Source organism: Somniosus microcephalus, chromosome 8, assembly GCF_052327205.1.
Source record: "Somniosus microcephalus isolate GS21.2 chromosome 8, FLI_Smic_1.0, whole genome shotgun sequence".
In the NCBI taxonomy this organism is placed as follows: Eukaryota; Metazoa; Chordata; class Chondrichthyes; order Squaliformes; family Somniosidae; genus Somniosus; species Somniosus microcephalus.
In genome coordinates, this window is record NC_140994.1 from 62,506,771 (window position 1) to 62,524,785 (window position 18,015).

The 18,015-nt window shown below is 50.5% G+C and overlaps 2 protein-coding genes across 2 annotated transcripts in view; one reads left to right on the top strand and one right to left on the bottom strand.

Annotated features, from left to right (window-relative positions):
• Positions 1 to 2,033: 2,033 nt before the first annotated feature.
• slc35g1 (solute carrier family 35 member G1) overlaps positions 2,034 to 18,015 on the top strand; it is a 74,661-nt gene continuing 58,679 nt past the window's right edge. The window contains exon 1 of the mRNA XM_085994807.1: positions 2,034 to 2,401. Within this exon, the coding sequence (XP_085850933.1) occupies positions 2,164 to 2,401 (238 nt within the window). The 5' untranslated portion in view covers positions 2,034 to 2,163. The remainder of the gene's footprint in view (positions 2,402 to 18,015) is intronic.
• Positions 6,922 to 8,292, bottom strand: LOC147113567 (dynamin-binding protein-like). Its single transcript, XM_085996089.1, has 2 exons — positions 8,100 to 8,292; positions 6,922 to 7,068 (listed from the first exon to the last, which is right to left on the bottom strand). The coding sequence occupies exons 1-2, from the start codon at positions 8,289 to 8,291 to the stop codon at positions 6,922 to 6,924; spliced, it is 339 nt and encodes a 112-aa protein (XP_085852215.1). The 5' UTR covers position 8,292.

Here is an 18,015-nt window from a genome sequence, read left to right on the forward strand (position 1 = left end):
GCAACAACCTCCATCCTCCAGCTCTCTACCCTTCAAATAGCTTCACTCGCCTGCTACACCTGTCTCTGAATTTGGACAGCGATTCGTCGATGCTCCGTGCCGGCTCCATCCTGCTTACATCAGCTTTGTCCCTCCATGGGAACTCTGACTTTGACTCTGGTCTCCTTACTACTGTCTCCAACCTATTCCCTGCTACCAGGAAATATGTATCCCATTAATTACTACATAGCGAGGCCTATGTAAGCTGAGCTTTTCCCTTTGTCCATTTTTGTGCGCACTTTGGCTGCTGCCCCGGACCCGAGCCATTCACTTCTTTTTCCACGCTTTTCTCCCCTTTTCCTTTTCTCTCTATCCCTCCCGGACAACTCTCTCCTGTCGTCATGCCACCCCAATTCCCCACCCCAATCCTTCATTACTCTTCGACCTTCCTACTCTCCTGTCGCTGTCCCAGGCTTGTCTCCCTCTTAGATAAGCCTACAGCTTCCCTCTGTGCCTCTCTTGGCATCCTACGAAAGGCCCGCCATGGCACTCGTCGCTGCCTCCTTACGAGCAGCAACCCCAACCATCCCATCCTATTCTTTCGTTGACCTTCCTGCCCAGTGCGCCCACTGGGGACTAATCTTGCCAATCTCCCCCCGTCTAACTCACCCCTCCCAGCACTGACCTTGTGGACACTGGCAGTGGGTCAGCCATCACCGACCCTCTTCAAATCTCCCTCCAGAATGTTCGTTCACTTGCGAACAAGGCCCTTGCCATCCATGAGCTTATCGTGGATGATTGCATTGACATCATGGCCCTGACGGAAACTTGGCTGAGGGGTGATGACACCTTACCCTTAAATGAAGCCTCCCTGCCTGGCTATACCTTCCACCACTTGCCCCGCCCAGACCAGCATGGTGGCAGTATGGCTCTCATCACCAAATCACACCCTGGTCTGTCCCCCTACTCCTCCGGCACTTTCTCCTCCTTTGAGCATCTCACCTTATTCCACCCGTCTCACCTCTTATTTAAAATTCTCATTGTCTACCGCCCACCCAAGTACCATAAAAATGTTGTTACTGAGATATCTTCACTGTTCTCCTCCCTCAGCCTCTGCACCGAGTGACTTCTCATCCTCGGTGATTTCAACCTCCATCTCAATTCATCATGCTCTCTCTCCTCTGAGTTCACTAGCCTCCTATCCTCTCTTAATCTCTCCCTCCATGTAAACTCCCCAACCCATATTCACGGCCACCCCCTTGGCCTTGCCATCTATTGTGGCCTCACTACTCCCCCCTTCGTGTCAATCTCTGACCACTTCCTCATATCGCTCTCCACCCACATCCTCCTTCACCACCCCAACCCTACTTCCTTCTGTGTCCTCCCCTGGAAAAAAAACTCTCTCCCAACTCTCTTACAACTGCACTTACGAAATCCCAACTGTCCAGCCTTTGGCCCTCCATTCACCACGCCATTTCTGTAGCTATCGATCTGCTCAACCACACCCTCACCACCACCATGGATGCCCTAGTCCCTATTAAAACAATTACATTCTCTCACCCTGGGTTGAAGAGTTATTTTTTGAGGAGAGGGGAGATGATGGCAGATTTGAAGGAGATGGGGACAACAAAGACAACCTGAGAATCTACTTATGAACAATTAGCCTCTACCTGACCCAAGAAGATGCCTCTTCGCAGTCTGTGGCCTTTAAAGGGCATATCTTTTACACATAGATGCACTTTAGTGCCAGAATTGTTTATTACATAGTACAATATTCATGTACTTAAACTCCAAGCTAGCATGAACAGCCCCATTTAATAATTAATATCAAGATAAAAGTAACTGGGCAAAGCATATATCACGGTGCAGTGGCACGATACCAACAATTGAGGGCAGCCTGTTGTATGAATTTGAGGCTGACAATGGATCTGAAAGTCTTTTTTTGTTTCCATTTATGTTCCTTTCAAGTACTGAGTTGTGGATTTCCATTTATGGTCCTTGCTTCCTCCAACCTCCAGGGTCATTCAATCAGAAGCCACGTTGTTAGTAAGCACCGCCCCTAAACACAACTCTTCATCTGAACCCAAGGCACTTGGGACAGTGTTTAAATTATTGGAGACGCGTTACATTGAACAATTGAACGGCGGGGCGCTGTGCAGGGGATGAAGGTGCGTGGTGTTTAAAATGAGCGTGTATTATGGCCCAGAAGAGGATGTTGTTGCCGTGGTCTCCGGGGCTGAGCCACATGTCCTTGAAGTTCTGGTGGAAAAGCCCAGCGGAGGAGCAGCGAGCCCCGAGTGTAACGGGACCCCGGGCTCAGGGCACCGAGCAGCAGGAAGGAAACACTTCAACTTTGCTTCTTGCTGTCAGTCTCAGAGAGTCGGAGACTCAGCTGATGAGAGAGACTCCAGTGGTCCGCCAGGTACTGTGCTCAAGGGCTTCTCTTTTCATCATTTTCCCCTTTTAACACTCTTTTAGATCTTTTTATTTGTGTTGTGTAGAGATTAACACTTTTTAATGCACAAGTTATTTAACTTTTAAATCCCACAATGACTAGGCAAAATGTATCGTCTTTTGGCAATGAGTCATGATGTGCCAAGAGGCTTTGGGGATTGGGTTACTTGACAGCAGTGTTAATTGCCAGTATTCAGACAACCCTGCTGTATAGATGCAACATTATGTCACCAACATGATAATGTCCCCACGGGGAGCTACATTCAAAGGGAACACAAGTCACATTCTGTCCCTACACTCCCTTTGAGAGTGACTCCCCAGTGGGAGCACAGGATTGCTAAAACCGCCCCACGGTTTACAACTGTGTTTTCAGACTTTTCTGTGTTTTGGTGGGGGGGGATCCTCTCCAAATTCTAACATGTTCTTGAGGACCGCCGTCCGAATTTTCGAAAGGCAGTCTTAGCTACCAAATGGAAAATAGTGTCACAGCGCAGACCTGGAAGGAGTCGGCAGCGGAGGCGGCAGTACTTAAAGAGAGTGGTACCCGAGGACAGTGCGGACCGAGAAGGAGTCGGCAGCGGAGGCGGCAGATACAAATCTGGCGAAATCCAAAAGAACGGCAAAAAGAGAGACGTCACAGGACAGCAGGTAGGTGATTGGTGGGTGAGTATGCATGCTTTTTTTCTCTCTAACTTAACTAGATAAGCTAATTAATTAATATAACTATAAATAATTGTTTGAATTAAGACTTTAACTAAGAGATCGAGAGAAATGGCCGGAGATAAAGATAGGCCCGACTTTTAAGACTTTGGGGGGGGGGGGAAATTGGTTGCTTTGCGCCTCCTGTTAGCGCTCCAAGGGGCACAAAGCTCCTAGCGTCCGGGCATGGCGCCGCTAACGCCTACCGCGAAATTCAGTGGGAGGTTAGCAGCGGCAGTAGCCGGTAGCACCCCGCGGCGCTGCACCTCCGGCGATGACGTAATTGCCATGCACAGCGCCCCGCTCGCGCCCCAGCCGCAAACTTGGCTCGCGCCCCCTGACCTGCCGCCGGACAATATGTCCGCCAGGGTGCCGTTTTTGTGGACGTAGCAGCGCAAATTAAAGGGCAGGTGCCGGGCGGCCATTTTTTTTTGCCTGCCTGCCAGCACCTGCCCTCTCACCACCTCCTGCGGGATGCCGGCTGCGATTGGTCAGCCCGGCACTCCTCTTGGGTGCCGGACTCTTGTGCCGGCACCCCGCTCCCCGGTGGTCCAGCAGGGCCCCGGTGCGTGCTGCGATGGGCCCCTCCCCTTTAATCAGAAAAGGGAGGCCTGTAGTACCGTGGTGCTACTTGTCGACGCGCATGGCGCTGCTGCGATTAGCGCCGCGATATTGAATGGTAGCGCCCCAAGAGGGAGGGGGAGCAATTTGGATACCATCCTTTCATCACATAATTTAAACATGGATTAGCATGGTTGGATTATTAAAGCAGATAAATAACGGGTTCATTAATGGTTACATTGAGTCACCTTTCACAGGGGAGAGTAAAAGGATTCGGAAATCTGAGGTCCGATTGACTACAGAGGGATGATTAGGTGTCGGCTGCGGATTAGTGATAGTATTCACACAGCTGAGTTCGAAGATCATGGATCTCAAATTCTGCTCCAGAGACCTCAGCCCCAGAATCCAGGCTGACACTCCTGGTGCCAGTATTGAGGGAGTGCTGCACTGTGTGAAGGCGCATCTTTTAGATGGGATGTTAAACTGAAGCCCTGTTCGCCCTCACGTTTGCACACGTAAGTTCCAACAGAACTGCTCAAAGAAGATCAGGGGACCTCCCCGGCGTCCTGCTCAATATTTATCCCTCTACAACATCACTAAAATACCAGATGCTATGTTCATTATCACATTGCTGTTTGTGGGAGCTTACTGTGTGCAAATTGGCTGCCACGATTCCTACATTACAACAGGCTTTCGATAAGGTCTCGCATAAGAGATTAGCATGTAAAGTTAAGGCATATGGGATTGGGGGCAAGGTATTGACTTGGATAGAGAACTGGTTGGCAGACAGAAAGCAAAGAGTTGGAATAAACGGCTCTTTTTCCGAGTGGCAGGCAGTGACTAGTGGGGTACCGCAGGGATAGGTCCTTGGACCCCAGCTATTCACAATATATATTAACTCTCTGGACGAGGAAACTAGATGTAATATCTCCAAGTTTGTAGACTACACAAAGCTGGGTGGGCGTGTGTACTGTGAGGAGGATGCCGAGGAACTCCAGGATGATTTGGACAGGTTGGGTGATTGGGCAGAAGCATGGCAGATGCGATATAATGTGGATAAATGCGAGGTTATCCACTGGTGTCAAAAATAAGAAGGCAGATTATTATCTGAATGGCAACAGATTGGGAGAAGGGGAAGTGCAACGAGACCTGGGCATCCTTGCGCACCAGTCACTGAAGGTAAGCATGCAGGTGCAGCAGGCGGTTAAGAAGGCAAATGGTATGTTGGCCTTCGTAGCGAGAGGGTTTGAGTACAGGAACAAGGATGTCTTGCTGCAGTTGTACAGGGCCTTGGTGAGACCACACCTTGAGTATTGTGTGCAGATTTGGTCGCCTTATCTGAGGAAGGATGTTCTTGCCATGGAAGGAGTGCAGCGAAGATTCACCAGGCTGATACCTGGGATGGCAGGAATGACGTATGAGGAGAGATTGGGTCGATTGGGCTTGTACTCGTTGGAGTTTAGAAGAGTGAGAGGGGATCTTATTGAAACTTATAAAATTCTAACAGGACTAGACAGACTAGATGCAGGAAGGATGTTCCCGATGGCCGGGGAGTCCAGAACCAGGGGTCACAGTCTAAGGATAAGGGGTAAGCCATTTAGGACAGAAATGAGGAGGAATTTTTTCACTCAGAGTGGTGAACCTGTGGAATTCTCTACCACAGAAGGCAGTAGAGGCCAATTCATTAAATATATTCAAGAAGGAGTTGGATATATTGCTTAAGGCTAAAGGGATCAAGGGGTATGGGGAGAAAGCAGGGACAGGGTACTAAATTTGGATGATCAGCCATAGAAAGAAATTTACAGCACAGAAGGAGGCCATTCGGCCCATCGTGTCTGTGACGGCCGACAAAGAGCTCTCCAGCCTAATCCCACTTTCCAGCTCTTGGTCCGTAGCCCTGTAGGTTACGGCACTTCAAGAGCATCTCCAAGCACTTTTTAAATGTGATGAGGGTTTCTGCCTCGACCACCCTTTCAGGCAGTGAGTTCCAGACCCCCACCACCCTCTGGGTGAAAAAAGTTCTCCTCAACTCCCCTCTAATCCTTCTACCAATTACTTTAAATCTATGACCCCTGGTTATTGACCTCTCTGCTAGGGAAAATAGGTCCTTCCTATCTACTCTATCTAGGCCCCTCATAATTTTTTACACCTCAATCAAATCTCCCCTCAGCCTCCTCTGCTCCAAGGAAAACAACCCCAGCCGATCCAATCTTTCCTCATAGCTAAAATTCTCCAGTCCTGGCAACATCCTCGTAAATCTCCTCTGCACCCTCTCCAGTGCGATCACATCCTTCCTGTAATGTGGTGACCAGAACTGCATGCAGTATTCTAGCTGCGGCCTAACTAGTGTTTTATACAGTTCAAGCATAACCTCCCTGCTCTTGTATTCTATGCCTCGGCTAATAAAGGAAAGTATCCCGTATGCCTTCTTAACCACCTTATCTACCCGTCCTGCTACCTTCAGGGATCTGTGGACATGCACTCCAAGGTCCCTCTGTTCCTCTACACTACTCAGTATCCTACCATTTATTGTGGATTCCCTTTCCTTGTTAGTCCTCCCCAAATGCATTACCTCACACTTCTCCGGATTGAATTCCATTTGCCATTTTTCTGCCCACCTGACCAGTTCACTGATATCTTCCTGCAGTCTACAGCTTCCTTCCTCACCATCAACCACACGGCCAGTTTTTGTATCATCTGCAAACTTCTTAATCATGCCCCCTACATTGAAGTCTAAATCATTGATATATACCACAAAAAAAAACATGGATTCGCAGTCTTCTGCCTTAATCTCTCGGCCGCCTCATCGCACAGGTTAGGCGAGACTGGGAGAGAAGGTGAGGTCAACCCAGGAGACCCCAAACTGGAGCTTAAAAAGCCTGTGGTTTGCAGAAGGACTGAGAGAGGTGCGGAGTTTTATCGCTTTGGGATCCTGGGAAAGAATGATTTAGAATAGATGAATTGAGATAGGAACACGACGAGGCCATTCAGTCCCTCGAGCCTGTCTCGCCACTCAATCAGATCATGGCTGATCCGTATCTCAACTCCATCCACCCGCCTCGGCTCCGGAGATTTGTGTTAGGTAAGGGTAAGAGGAGGATACGGAACCGAGGCGAGTAAATAGAGCCAAGACACAGATCAGCCCCGAGCCCACTGAATGGCGGAACTGGCTCGAGGGGCTGAATGGCCTCCTCCTGCTCCTATGTGAGCTGAATCCTGGGGGCTGTTCTACCTCCCCCCACACTGGGTTGGGCTGAAGTGACCCTTGGCCATACCTATACTGTCTGTTTCCTCCAGCTCCTCGAGCAGACGCTTGGAGACCTCGATGACCGTGTGAATGTTCCCGAAGAGCGCCTCGCAGTCCACCTGCTGTAACTGAAGAACAGAGCGGGAGACCGTTAATCGGGACAGCGAGGAGGGGAGGGGGTCCACTCTCCCCTACACCTCTACCCCCTCTCCTATTCAGCCCAACGCTGGGCTACAGCGGAGGCCCCTCTGGTACCCCACCCTTGGCTCAGAAGGTGGTGGGTTTCAGTCCCACTCCAGAGACTGGAGCGCATAATCCAGACCGAGACTCCCAGCGCCGCGCCGAGGCAGTGCCGCACACGAGAGGCGTCCAGACTGTCCGCACCACACTGCACATCCTCAGAGAGGCCGAGCTCTCGATCAGGTCCAGCTAAATCTCACCTGCTCCTCACTTGTATCGGCCACGGCTCAGTGGGCAGCGCTCTCGCCTGAGTCAGAGGGTCGTGGGTTCCAGTCCCTCACCAGGGATTTGAGCACAAAAATCCAGGCTAACCCTCCCAGTGCAGTACTGAAGGAGTGCTGCACTGTCGGAGGTGCTGCCTTTCGGATGAGACGTTAAACCGAGGCCCCATCTGCTCTCTCAGGTGGATGTAAAAGATCCCATGGCCACTGTTTAGCGTTCTCCCCGGTGACCATCCCGAATTGCCCTCGAGAAGGTGGTGGTGAGCCGCCTTCTTGAACCACTGCAGTCCATGTGGTGATGGTACTCCCACAGTGCTGTTAGGGAGGGAGTTCCAGGATTTTGACCCAGTGACGATGAAGGATCGGCGACATACTTCTAAGTCAGGATGGTGTGTGTGACTTGAAGGGGAACTTGGAGGTGGTGGTGTTCCCATGCGCCTGCTGCCCTCGTCTTTCTAGGTGGAAGAGGTCGCAGGTTTGTGAGGTGCTGCCGAAGAAGCCTTGGCGACTTGCTGTAGTGCATCTTGTGAATGATTTTTTTTTAAAGTGCACGGACGAAACTGAGCCATCGGGAGAGGCTATGCTGAAGGGCCGCAGGAGATGCTTTAGTGTTGACCAGCTCGCCCTCCCCTCCGCCCCCCCTTCATGTTGGGACGTTCCGCACCCTTGCCTGTCTGGCCGCTCACCCACCCCCTCACCTGTTTGATCTGCAGGGGGATGAGCACTTTGTCCACGCACATCTCCAGGTCCTTGATGTAGTCAGCCTCCGTCTGCAGCAGCTCCTCGATGACCTTTGCCCGCTTCTCCATCATCTTCTGCTCTGGGTTCTCTGGCGTGGCCGAGATTGGCGGGGGCTCGAGGGGGGTGTGGACAGCAGACAAAAGCGTCATGTCTGGGAGGGGTTACAAAAAAAAGGTTACTAAACGACACTAATCTCACGTCCTGGCAGGACTGTAGAATGTCCTTGTGAGAGAGTCTGGAAATGCCTCCATTTTAAAATTCTCATCCTCATTTTCAAATCCCTCAATGGCCTCGCCCCTCCCTATCTCTGTAACCTCCTCCATCCCTACAACCCTCTGAGATCTCTGCACTCCAATTCTGGCCTCTTGTCCATCCTTCACCCCACCGTTCGCCCACTGTTATGTCCGAATAAACACTAAACCTGGTGTGGTAATTACTAGCTGCTTTTATATTGGCCATAATCTTCCAATCCTCCTTCGATACAGGAGTGGTGCCAGAGGACTGGAGAATTGCAAATGTTACACCCTTGTTCAAAAAAGGGTGTAAGGATAAACCCAGCAACTACAGGCCAGTCAGTTTAATCTCGGTAGTGGGGAAGCTTTTAAAAACGATAATCTAGGACAAAAATAACAATCACTTGGACAAGTGTGGATTAATTGAGGAAAGCCAGCATGGATTTGTTAAAGGCAAATTGTGTTTAACTAACTTGATGCAGTATAGCGGAGCACTTGACAAATGGGGAAAGGATCGGACAGAGTCAACATGGATTTACAAAGGGTAAATCGTGTTTGACTAATCTGCTGGAATTTTTTGAGGAAGTAACTGGTAAAATAGATGGGGGAGAGCCAGTGGATGTGGTGTACCTTGACTTCCAGAAAGCCTTCGATAAGGTTCCACACAAAAGATTATCATGCAAAATTAAGGCTCATGGGATTGGGGGCAAAGTATTAACGTGGATAGAGAACTGGCTGGCGGATAGAAAACAGAGAGTTGGAATAAACGGCTCGTTTTCGGAGTGGCAGGCAGTGACCAGCGGGGTGCCGCAAGGATCTGTCCTGGGACCCCAGCTGTTCACAATATATATAAATGATCTGGATCAGGGAATTGGATGCAATATTTCCAAATTCGCTGACGACACTAAACTAGGAGGAGGGGTGGGCTCTGATGAGGATGTCAGGAGGCTACAGTGCGATTTGGACAGGTTGGGGGAATGGGCAGATACGTGGCAGATGCACTATAATGTGGATAAATGCGAGGTTATCCACTTTGGGGGTAAAAACAGGAGGGTAGATTATTATCTAAATGGCAATAGATTGGGAGATGGGGAAGTGCAGAGGGACCTGGGTGTTCTTGTGCACCAGTCACTGAAGGAGAGCATGCAGGTGCAACAGGCGATCAAGAAGGCAAATGGTATGTTGGCCTTCATATCAAGGGGGTTCGAGTATAGGAATAGGGATACCTTACTACAGCTGTACAAGGTGCTGGTGAGACCGCATCTGGAGTATTGTGTACAGTTTTGGTCGCCCCATCTGCGGAAGGATGTTCTTGCCATGGAGGGAGTGCAACGGCGATTCACCAGGCTGATACCTGGAATGGCGGGAATGACCTACGAAGAGAGATTAAATAGTTTGGGCTTGTACTCACTGGAGTTTAGAAGATTGAGAGGGGATCTCATCGAAACATATAAAATTATGGCAGGCCTGGACAGGCTGAATTCAGAGAGAATGTTTCCAATGGCCGGGGAGCACAGAACCAGGGGCCACAGTCTAAAAATAGCGGGCAAATCATTTAAAACAGAGATGAGGAAGAATTTCTTCACTCAAAGAGTGGTGAGCCTGTGGAATTCCCTGCCACAGAGGGCTGTGAAGGCTAATTCAATAAATATTTTCAAGAGAGAATTGGATATATTTCTGAAGGCTAAGGGGATTAAGGGTTACGGAGAAAAGGCGGGGACGGGGTACTGAACTGGTAAGATCAGCTATGATCTCAGACGAAGATCAGCCATGATCTCATTGAATGGCGGAGCAGGCTCGAAGGGCCGAATGGCCTACTCCTGTTCCTATCTCTATGTCTCTATGTCTATAATGTGGATAAATGCGAGGTTATCCACTTTGGTGGCAAAAACAGGAAGGCAGATTATTATCTGAATGGCAATAGATTGGGAGAATGGGAAGTGAAACGAGACCTGGGTGTCCTTGTGCACCAGTCGCTGAAGGTAAGCATGCAGGTGTAGCAGGCGGTTAAGAAGGCAAATGGAATGTTGGCCTTCATAGCGAGAGGATTCGAGTACAGGAGCAAGGATGTCTTGCTGCAGTTGTACAGGGCCTTGGTGAGACCACACCTTGAGTATTGTGTGCAGATTTGGTCGCCTTATCTGAGGAAGGATGTTCTTGCCATGGAAGGAGTGCAGTGAAGATTCACCAGGCTGATACCTGGGATGGCAGGAATGACTTATGAGGAGAGATTGGGTCGATTGGGCTTATACTCGCTGGAGTTCAGAAGAATGAGAGGGGATCTCATTGAAACTTATAAAATTCTAACAGGACTAGACAGACTAGATGTAGGAAGGATGTTCCCAATGGCAGGGGAGCCCAGAACCAGGGGTCACAGTCTAAAGGGGTAAGCCATTTAGGACAGGGATGAGGAGGAATTTCTTCACCCAGAGAGTGGTGAACTTGTGGAATTCTCTATCACAAAAGGCAGTTGAGGCCAATTTATTAAATATATTATATATCTATCTTATATATATAAAGCGGCTCTTCTGTCTGTCCCGATGTCTGTCTGTCCGCCTGGTCTCTCTACGTTTGGAAGTTACAGAGCGTACCGACGCGCGCGTCGCCTCAAAAGAAAGCTTGCGATTCCGGACCGGTCATAGGCGTATTTACGTTTCGGCCGGACAAAAATCCCGCCCGCGGTATCCCAAAAACGTTCAGCGTTCCGCTCATTAGCATCTCATTAGCGACCGTGTGACGTCGAGGTCTTCCAACAGTTGAGTGTCGAGTGACTCGACGATTGACCAATCCTACGCTTCGGTGACCTGACCGGTCGACCAATCGGTGCGTGTGTGGGCGGGCCTTATCCTTCTGAACCGAGGTGAGTGGCCGCCATCTTGATTTTCCACGATTTTTTTCCCCCACACTTTCTGTGTGTTAGGGAACTAAGGTAAATATTTCAATTATGTGTTAGGCAATTAATTAACAATTTATTTGAGTTTTATATTGTGTTTAGCAACCCCCCCCCCCTCCTCCTCACCCTCGCGCAGGGGGGACTCGGGGCCTGAAGCTGAAAACATTTCTCTCTCTCTCTCTCTTTCTTCCCTCTCTCTCTCTCCTTCTCCTCTTCCCTCTCTCTCCTTCTCCTCTTCCCTCTCTCCTCTTCCCTCTCTCTCCTCCTCTTCCCTCTCTGTCTCTCTCTACTTCCCCCTCTCAGGTGTCGCGGACGGAGCGCGGGCGCGCCGCCCGAAGTTTCCCGCTCGCTAACGGCCTTGCCGGCTCCCGCAGGCCGCCCGCACTCACCGCGCATGCGCCGCCCGCACTCACCGCGCATGCGCCGCCCGCACTCACCGCGCATGCGCCGCCCGCACTCACCGCGCATGCGCCGCCCACACACCGCGCATGCGCTGCCCGCCCGCCCGCAGCGGCCGTCCATCAGCCGTGCGATACGCGGGGGACTTCAGCAACGGCACCGGACCTCAGGCGCTAGGCAGGGGGAGGGGCCGGAGAGAGGGACAGAGGGGAGTGGGGGAGGGGGGGGAGGGAGAGAGGGGAGGGGAGGGAGAGAGGGGAGGGAGGGATAGGACAGGGAGAGGACATGACAGGGAGAGGGGGGACTAGCTAGCTGGGGAGCCCCGTGTTGCGAGGGCAATTTTGGGGCGTTTGGTCTCCCTGCCCCTGTGTGTCCCCCCTCTCCCTGTCATGTCCTCTCCCTCCCCTCCCCTCTCTCCCTCCCCTCCCCTCTCTCCCTCCCTTCCCCTCCCGTCTCCCTCTCCTCCCCCCCCTCCGCCCCCTCCCCCACTCCCCTTTGTCCCTCTCTCCGGCCCCTCCCCCTGCCTAGCGAGCCCCGCGTTGCGAGGGCAATTTTGGGGCACGAGGGCAATTTTGGGGCGTTTGGTCTCCCTGCCCCTGTGTGTCCCCCCTCTCCCTGTCATGTCCTCTCCCTGTCCTATCCCTCCCTCCCCTCTCTCCCTCCTCTCTCTCTCTCTCTCTCTCTCTCTCTCTCTCTCTCTCTCTCTCTCTCTCTCTCTCTCTCTCTCTCTCCCCCTCCCTCCCCTCTCTCCCTCCCCTCCCCCTCTGTCCCTCTCTCCGGCCCCTCCCCCTGCCTAGCGCCTGAGGTCCGGTGCTGTTGCTGAGGTCCCCTGCGTATCGCGCGGCTGATGGACGGCCGCTGCGTGCAGGCGGGCGGCGCATGCGCGGTGAGTGCGGGCGGCGCATGCGCGGTCAGTGCGAGCGGCCTGCGGGAGCCGGCAAGGCCGTTGGCGAGCGGGAAACTTCGGGCGGCGCGCCCGCGCTCCGTCCGCGACACCTGAGAGGGGGAAGTAGAGAGAGACAGAGAGGGAAGAGGAGAAGGAGAGAGAGGGAAGAGGAGAGAGGGAAGAGGAGAAGGAGAGAGAGGGAAGAGGAGAAGGAGAGAGAGAGGGAAGAAAGAGAGAGAGAAATGTTTTCAGCTTCAGGCCCCGAGTCCCCCCTGCGCGAGGGTGAGGAGGAGGGGGGGGGGTTGCTAAACACAATATAAAACTCAAATAAATTGTTAATTAATTGCCTAACACATAATTGAAATATTTACCTTAGTTCCCTAACACACAGAAAGTGTGGGGGAAAAAATCGTGGAAAATCAAGATGGCGGCCACTCACCTCGGTTCAGAGGGATAAGGCCCGCCCACACACGCACCGATTGGTCGACCGGTCAGGTCACCGAAGCGTAGGATTGGTCAATCGTCGAGTCACTCGACACTCAACTGTAGGAAGACCTCGACGTCACACGGTCGCTAATGAGATGCTAATGAGCGGAACGCTGAACGTTTTTGGGATACCGCGGGCGGGATTTTTGTCCGGCCGAAACGTAAATACGCCTATGACCGGTCCGGAATCGCAAGCTTTCTTTTGAGGCGACGCGCGCGTCGGTACGCTCTGTAACTTCCAAACGTATAGAGACCAGGCGGACAGACAGACAGACAGACAGACAGAAGAGCCGCTTTATATATATAGATATTCAAGAAGGAGTTAAATATATTTCTTATGGCTAAAGGGATCAAGGGATATGGGGAGAAAGCAGGGACAAGATACTGAATTTGGATGATCAGCCATGATCGCATTGAATGGCGGAGCAGGCGCGAAGGGCCGAATGGCCTACTCCTGCTCCTATCTTCTATGTTTCTATGATCGAGTTTTTTGGTGAGGTAATAGAGAAGGTTAATGAGGGCAATGCGATTGACAAGGTGTTTGATAAAGTGCCACACAATAGGCTTGCCAGCAAAGTTGAGGGCCATGGAATAAATGGGACAGTGGCAGCATGGATACGAAATTGGCTAAGTGACAGGAAACAGAGAGTAGTGTTGAACAGTTGTTTTTCGGACTGGAGGAAGGTACACAGTGGTGTTCACCAGGGGTCGGTACTGGGACCATTGCTTTTTTTGATATATATATTAATGACTTGGACTTGGGTGTACAGGGCACAATTTCAAAATTTGCAGATGACACAAAATTTGGAAGTATAGTGAACAGTGAGGAGGATAGTGATAGACTTCAACAGGACATAGACAGGCTGGTGAAATGGGCGGACACGTGGCAGATGAAATTTAATTCAGAAAAGTGCGAAGTGATACATTTTGGTAGGAAGAACGAGGAGAGGCAATATAAACTAAAGGGTACAATTCTAAAGGGGGTGCATGAACAGAGACCTGGGGGTATATGTACACAAATCGTTGAAGGTGGCAGGACAGGTTGAGAAAGCATTAAAAAAAATGTGATCCTGGGCTTCATAAATCGAGGCATAGAGGACAAATGCAAGGAAGTTATGATAAACCTTTATAAAACACTGGTTCAGCCTCGACTGGAGTACAATGTCCAATTCTGGGCACTTTAGGAAGGATGTGAAGGCCTTAGAGAGGGTGCAGAAAAGATTTATGAGAATGGTTCCAGGGATGAGGGACTTCAGTTACATGGATAGACTAGAGAAGCTGGGGTTGTTCTCCTTAGAGCAGAGAAGATTGAGAGGAGATTTGATAGAGGTATTCAAAATCATGAGGGGTCTGGACAGAGTAGATAGAGAGAAACTGTTCCCATTGGCGGAAGGGTCGAGAACCAGAGGACACAGAGGTGATTGAAAAAAGAACCAAAGGCGACATGAGGAATAACTTTTTTATGCAGTGTGTGGTTCGGATCTGGATTGCACTGCCTGAAAGGTTGGAGGAGGCATACTCAATTGTGGCTCTCAAAAGGGAGTTAGATAAGTACCTGAAGGAAAAACATTTGCAGGGCTACGGGGAAAGGGTGGGGGAGTGGGACTAGCTGAAGTGCTCTTGCAGAGAGCCGGCACAGGCTTGACGGGCCAAACGGCCTCCTTCTGTGCTGTAACCATTCTATGATCATTACAGAAAGTATGCTTTGCTGGTATACCACAACAAGAACTTGTATTTATATAGTATCATTGTCGCAGGACAGGCGCTTCACAGAAGCGTAATCAAAAAAATGGGCATTAAGCCAAAGGAGGAGGTATTAGCAGAGGTGAACAAAAGCTTTGCCAAACAGGTGGGTTTTAAGGAGGTATTAAAGGAGGTGGAGAGCAGGAGAGGTTTAGGGAGGGAATTCCAGTGCATGAGGACTAGGTGGCTGGAGGCACAGCTGCCAATGGTGAGGCAAAGGGAAGGGGGAGATACACAAGAGGCCAAAGACAGAGGAGTTTAGTGTTCGCGGGGGCGGGGCTGATGGCTGTTGTAGGAATGGAGGTTATAGAGATAGGGACGAATGAGGCATTGAAGGGATTTAAACGTAAAGATGATAATTTTAAATTTGAAGCATTGGGGCACCAGGAGGCAATGTAGGTTAGCGAGGACAACGGCAATGTCCTCTACGTTAAAGGTGCTATATTAATGCAAGTTGCTGTTGTTGTTGATGGGTGAGCAGGACTTGCTGCTGAATAGGATACAGGCATCAAAGTTGTGGATGAGCTGGACTTTACAGAGAGTGGAGGATGGGAGGCCAGCCAGGAGATCATTGGAATAATCGAATCTGGAGCTGACAAAAGGCATGGATGAGGGTTTTAGTAGGAGATAGGCTGAAGTGGGGGTGGAAGCAGGCAATGAGATGGAAGTAGGAGGTCTTTGTGATGGAAGGGATATGGGATTAGCTTGGTTGGCCAGACAAAGCAGCAGTGGAAGCAGCAGTGGCACCTGAATAGATGATCTCAGTCTTCGTGACAAAGTCCACGATCCGTACTTACTTGTTGGAGGTGAAAGCAATGTTCCTTATTAGCTGGGCAGGTCTCTGCAGGTCCCGCGCAGCCGGTGAGCCGGCTTTTGAATAGAATAAACTGTGCATAAGCGGAATTTTGAATGGCTCGCGCAGTCCCTTTATATAAAAAAAAAAAAAAAAAAAATTATAGGGAACGTTTGGGTTAGAGCGGAGGGCAGGGAGAAGGGTTTAAGGAGATAAGGGCCGTGATTTTGTCATTGGATGCGGCTTGGGAAGGGTCAGCTGGTTTCCGAGTTCCAGTCCCTCCCCCAACTGCATCCGGCCCACAGATGTGATTTTACGTCGATTGACCTCGTTAAGCCTGCCCTTCGGGCTTGCCGGCCAATTAAGAGGAAGCTGGTCAGATTATGTCATTTGATGATGCGTCATCTACCGGATTTTTAAAGGGACTGCGCACATTTATTTTGACCGCTCATTTCTCAGTGTTTGACAGCATTGAGGTGCTGCAAACACTGACAATCGCTGTACAAAGGTGAGCTCTTGCACCCAGGCTCTCCAGTGACTCCCTCCTTAGGCTAGAACAGATGGCAGCTGCAGGTGAGGTTACAGAAGCGATCTGTCACTGGTGAGAGAGGTTATCCCAATGAGGTGGGACTAGACATCAATTCAAAACTTGTTACCTACAGAAAAGTGTAAATGATTTTCCCAACATTTTCTCACCTCAAAATTCACCAGTGCACCATTGGATCCTTCACACCACTTCTGCAGCTGTCATCAATGCAGAAACATTACAGCAGACTCGCAACACGCCACACTTACCTGGCGCGGTGTCTGGACGTCGGGAACCCCGAGGCAGAAGTGGCAAAATTGAAAATGAGCCTGTTAACAACTATCAAGTACCTGTTAACAAGCAGTTAAGTGGATATAATCCTCTTCCCGCCGCTAGGTGTCGGGTCCATGCGCAAATCGGGTCCCGACACTTGGGAAGATTGATTGGAGGCGGGTTGACGGCGGGTTTCTAACCGCTGTCAATCTTTGCAATTTTGACAGTGGTCCCGCCTCCAAACCCACACTCTGAGCACCGGCAAAATTCCAGCCAAGAAGTCTGGGATGGGATTATCTTTGCTCTCCAGGGTGATCCTGGAGTAGTGGGTGGTTTTAGCAGAGGAGAGTGAGGCATGGTAGTACATGATGTGGTCAAGTCAGATGGTTGGTTAAGCCAGTTGTGTGCTAGATACACTGAAGTCTGCACTCCTTGGACTTGAGGGAGTGAAGAAGAGGGCCATACAAGATGGAATGACTAGGATGTGAAAGAGGTAAAGGTTTTGCTGGGGATAAGGGTATCCAAGGTGGAGGTGAGGGAATGGTTGAGAAAATCAATGGCTGCAGAAGCATCATGGCTAATGGGAGTTTGAAAGTGCAGTTGTAAGTAATTTGGGAGAGTCTTTTTTCTAGGGGCAGATGCAGAATGGGGTTGGATGGGGTAGGGGGATGTGGGTAGTGAGAGATACAAGTAGTGGTTGGAGATAGCCCTGCCTGTGATCAAGACTATGGGAATGGAGCGGCTACGGGAGATGGCAAGTCTATTATGGGTAGGAGAGTTTATAAGGGAGGGAGAGATTTAGGGAGGACAGAATGCAGTAAATTCAGAGGAGAGAGGGCAAGTGGACCTGAGTTGGAGATTAAAATCACTGAGGATAATCAGTCGCTTAGTGTAGAGGCTGGGGAGGAAAGGAGTGAGGATATATTGAGGAGAAACTTGGGATGGGGCTTAGAGAGTTGGTAGACAAAGAGGATTTTAATGGAAAGGTTGGGGGTGGTTAGAACAAGTTGAGATGCTTGGAGAAGATGCCAGAGGAGTATGGGGAGAGGAGAGGAGAGGAAGTGCAACTTGGTGATAAGAGCAACGCCATCCACAATAAGGTCATGGATAGCAAGGGACTTGTTCGGAGTAAACAGACATTCTGGAGGGAAATGCAGAGTAGGGCACGAATTGTTGATCCGATGGCGGAGTCCAAAGGGCTAGTGGTAGGGGTGGGATGAGCAGGACGGGAAGGAGGTTGGTGACAATGATCTCCAGCGGACGTGCTGAGTTGGAAAGTTGGCGAGAGAGGATGGGACAAATGGGGTTACTGCTTGAAAGGAGGTGACTGTCGGTGCCTCGATGGGCCATTTGCAGAAGGCCAGGAGAGACCCAGAGGGTAGCTGTGAGCTTATTTATTCAAGAGGGATTCAAGCCTGTGATGGGGGGGGGGGAGGGGTGCAGGAGAGTAGGACGGTGGAGGTGTAGTGATGGGATGAGGTAGGGATTTGAGGGGAAAAATGAAAGGTGGCGGGACTAGCTGAGAGAAATTGGAGGAGATTGGAAAGAAAGGCCACAGAGGGGCCAAGAGAAGAAAAAATGGGATAGAATTTAATGAGCTTGGATATGGAGCAGTACCCAAAATGCACACGTGAATGGACA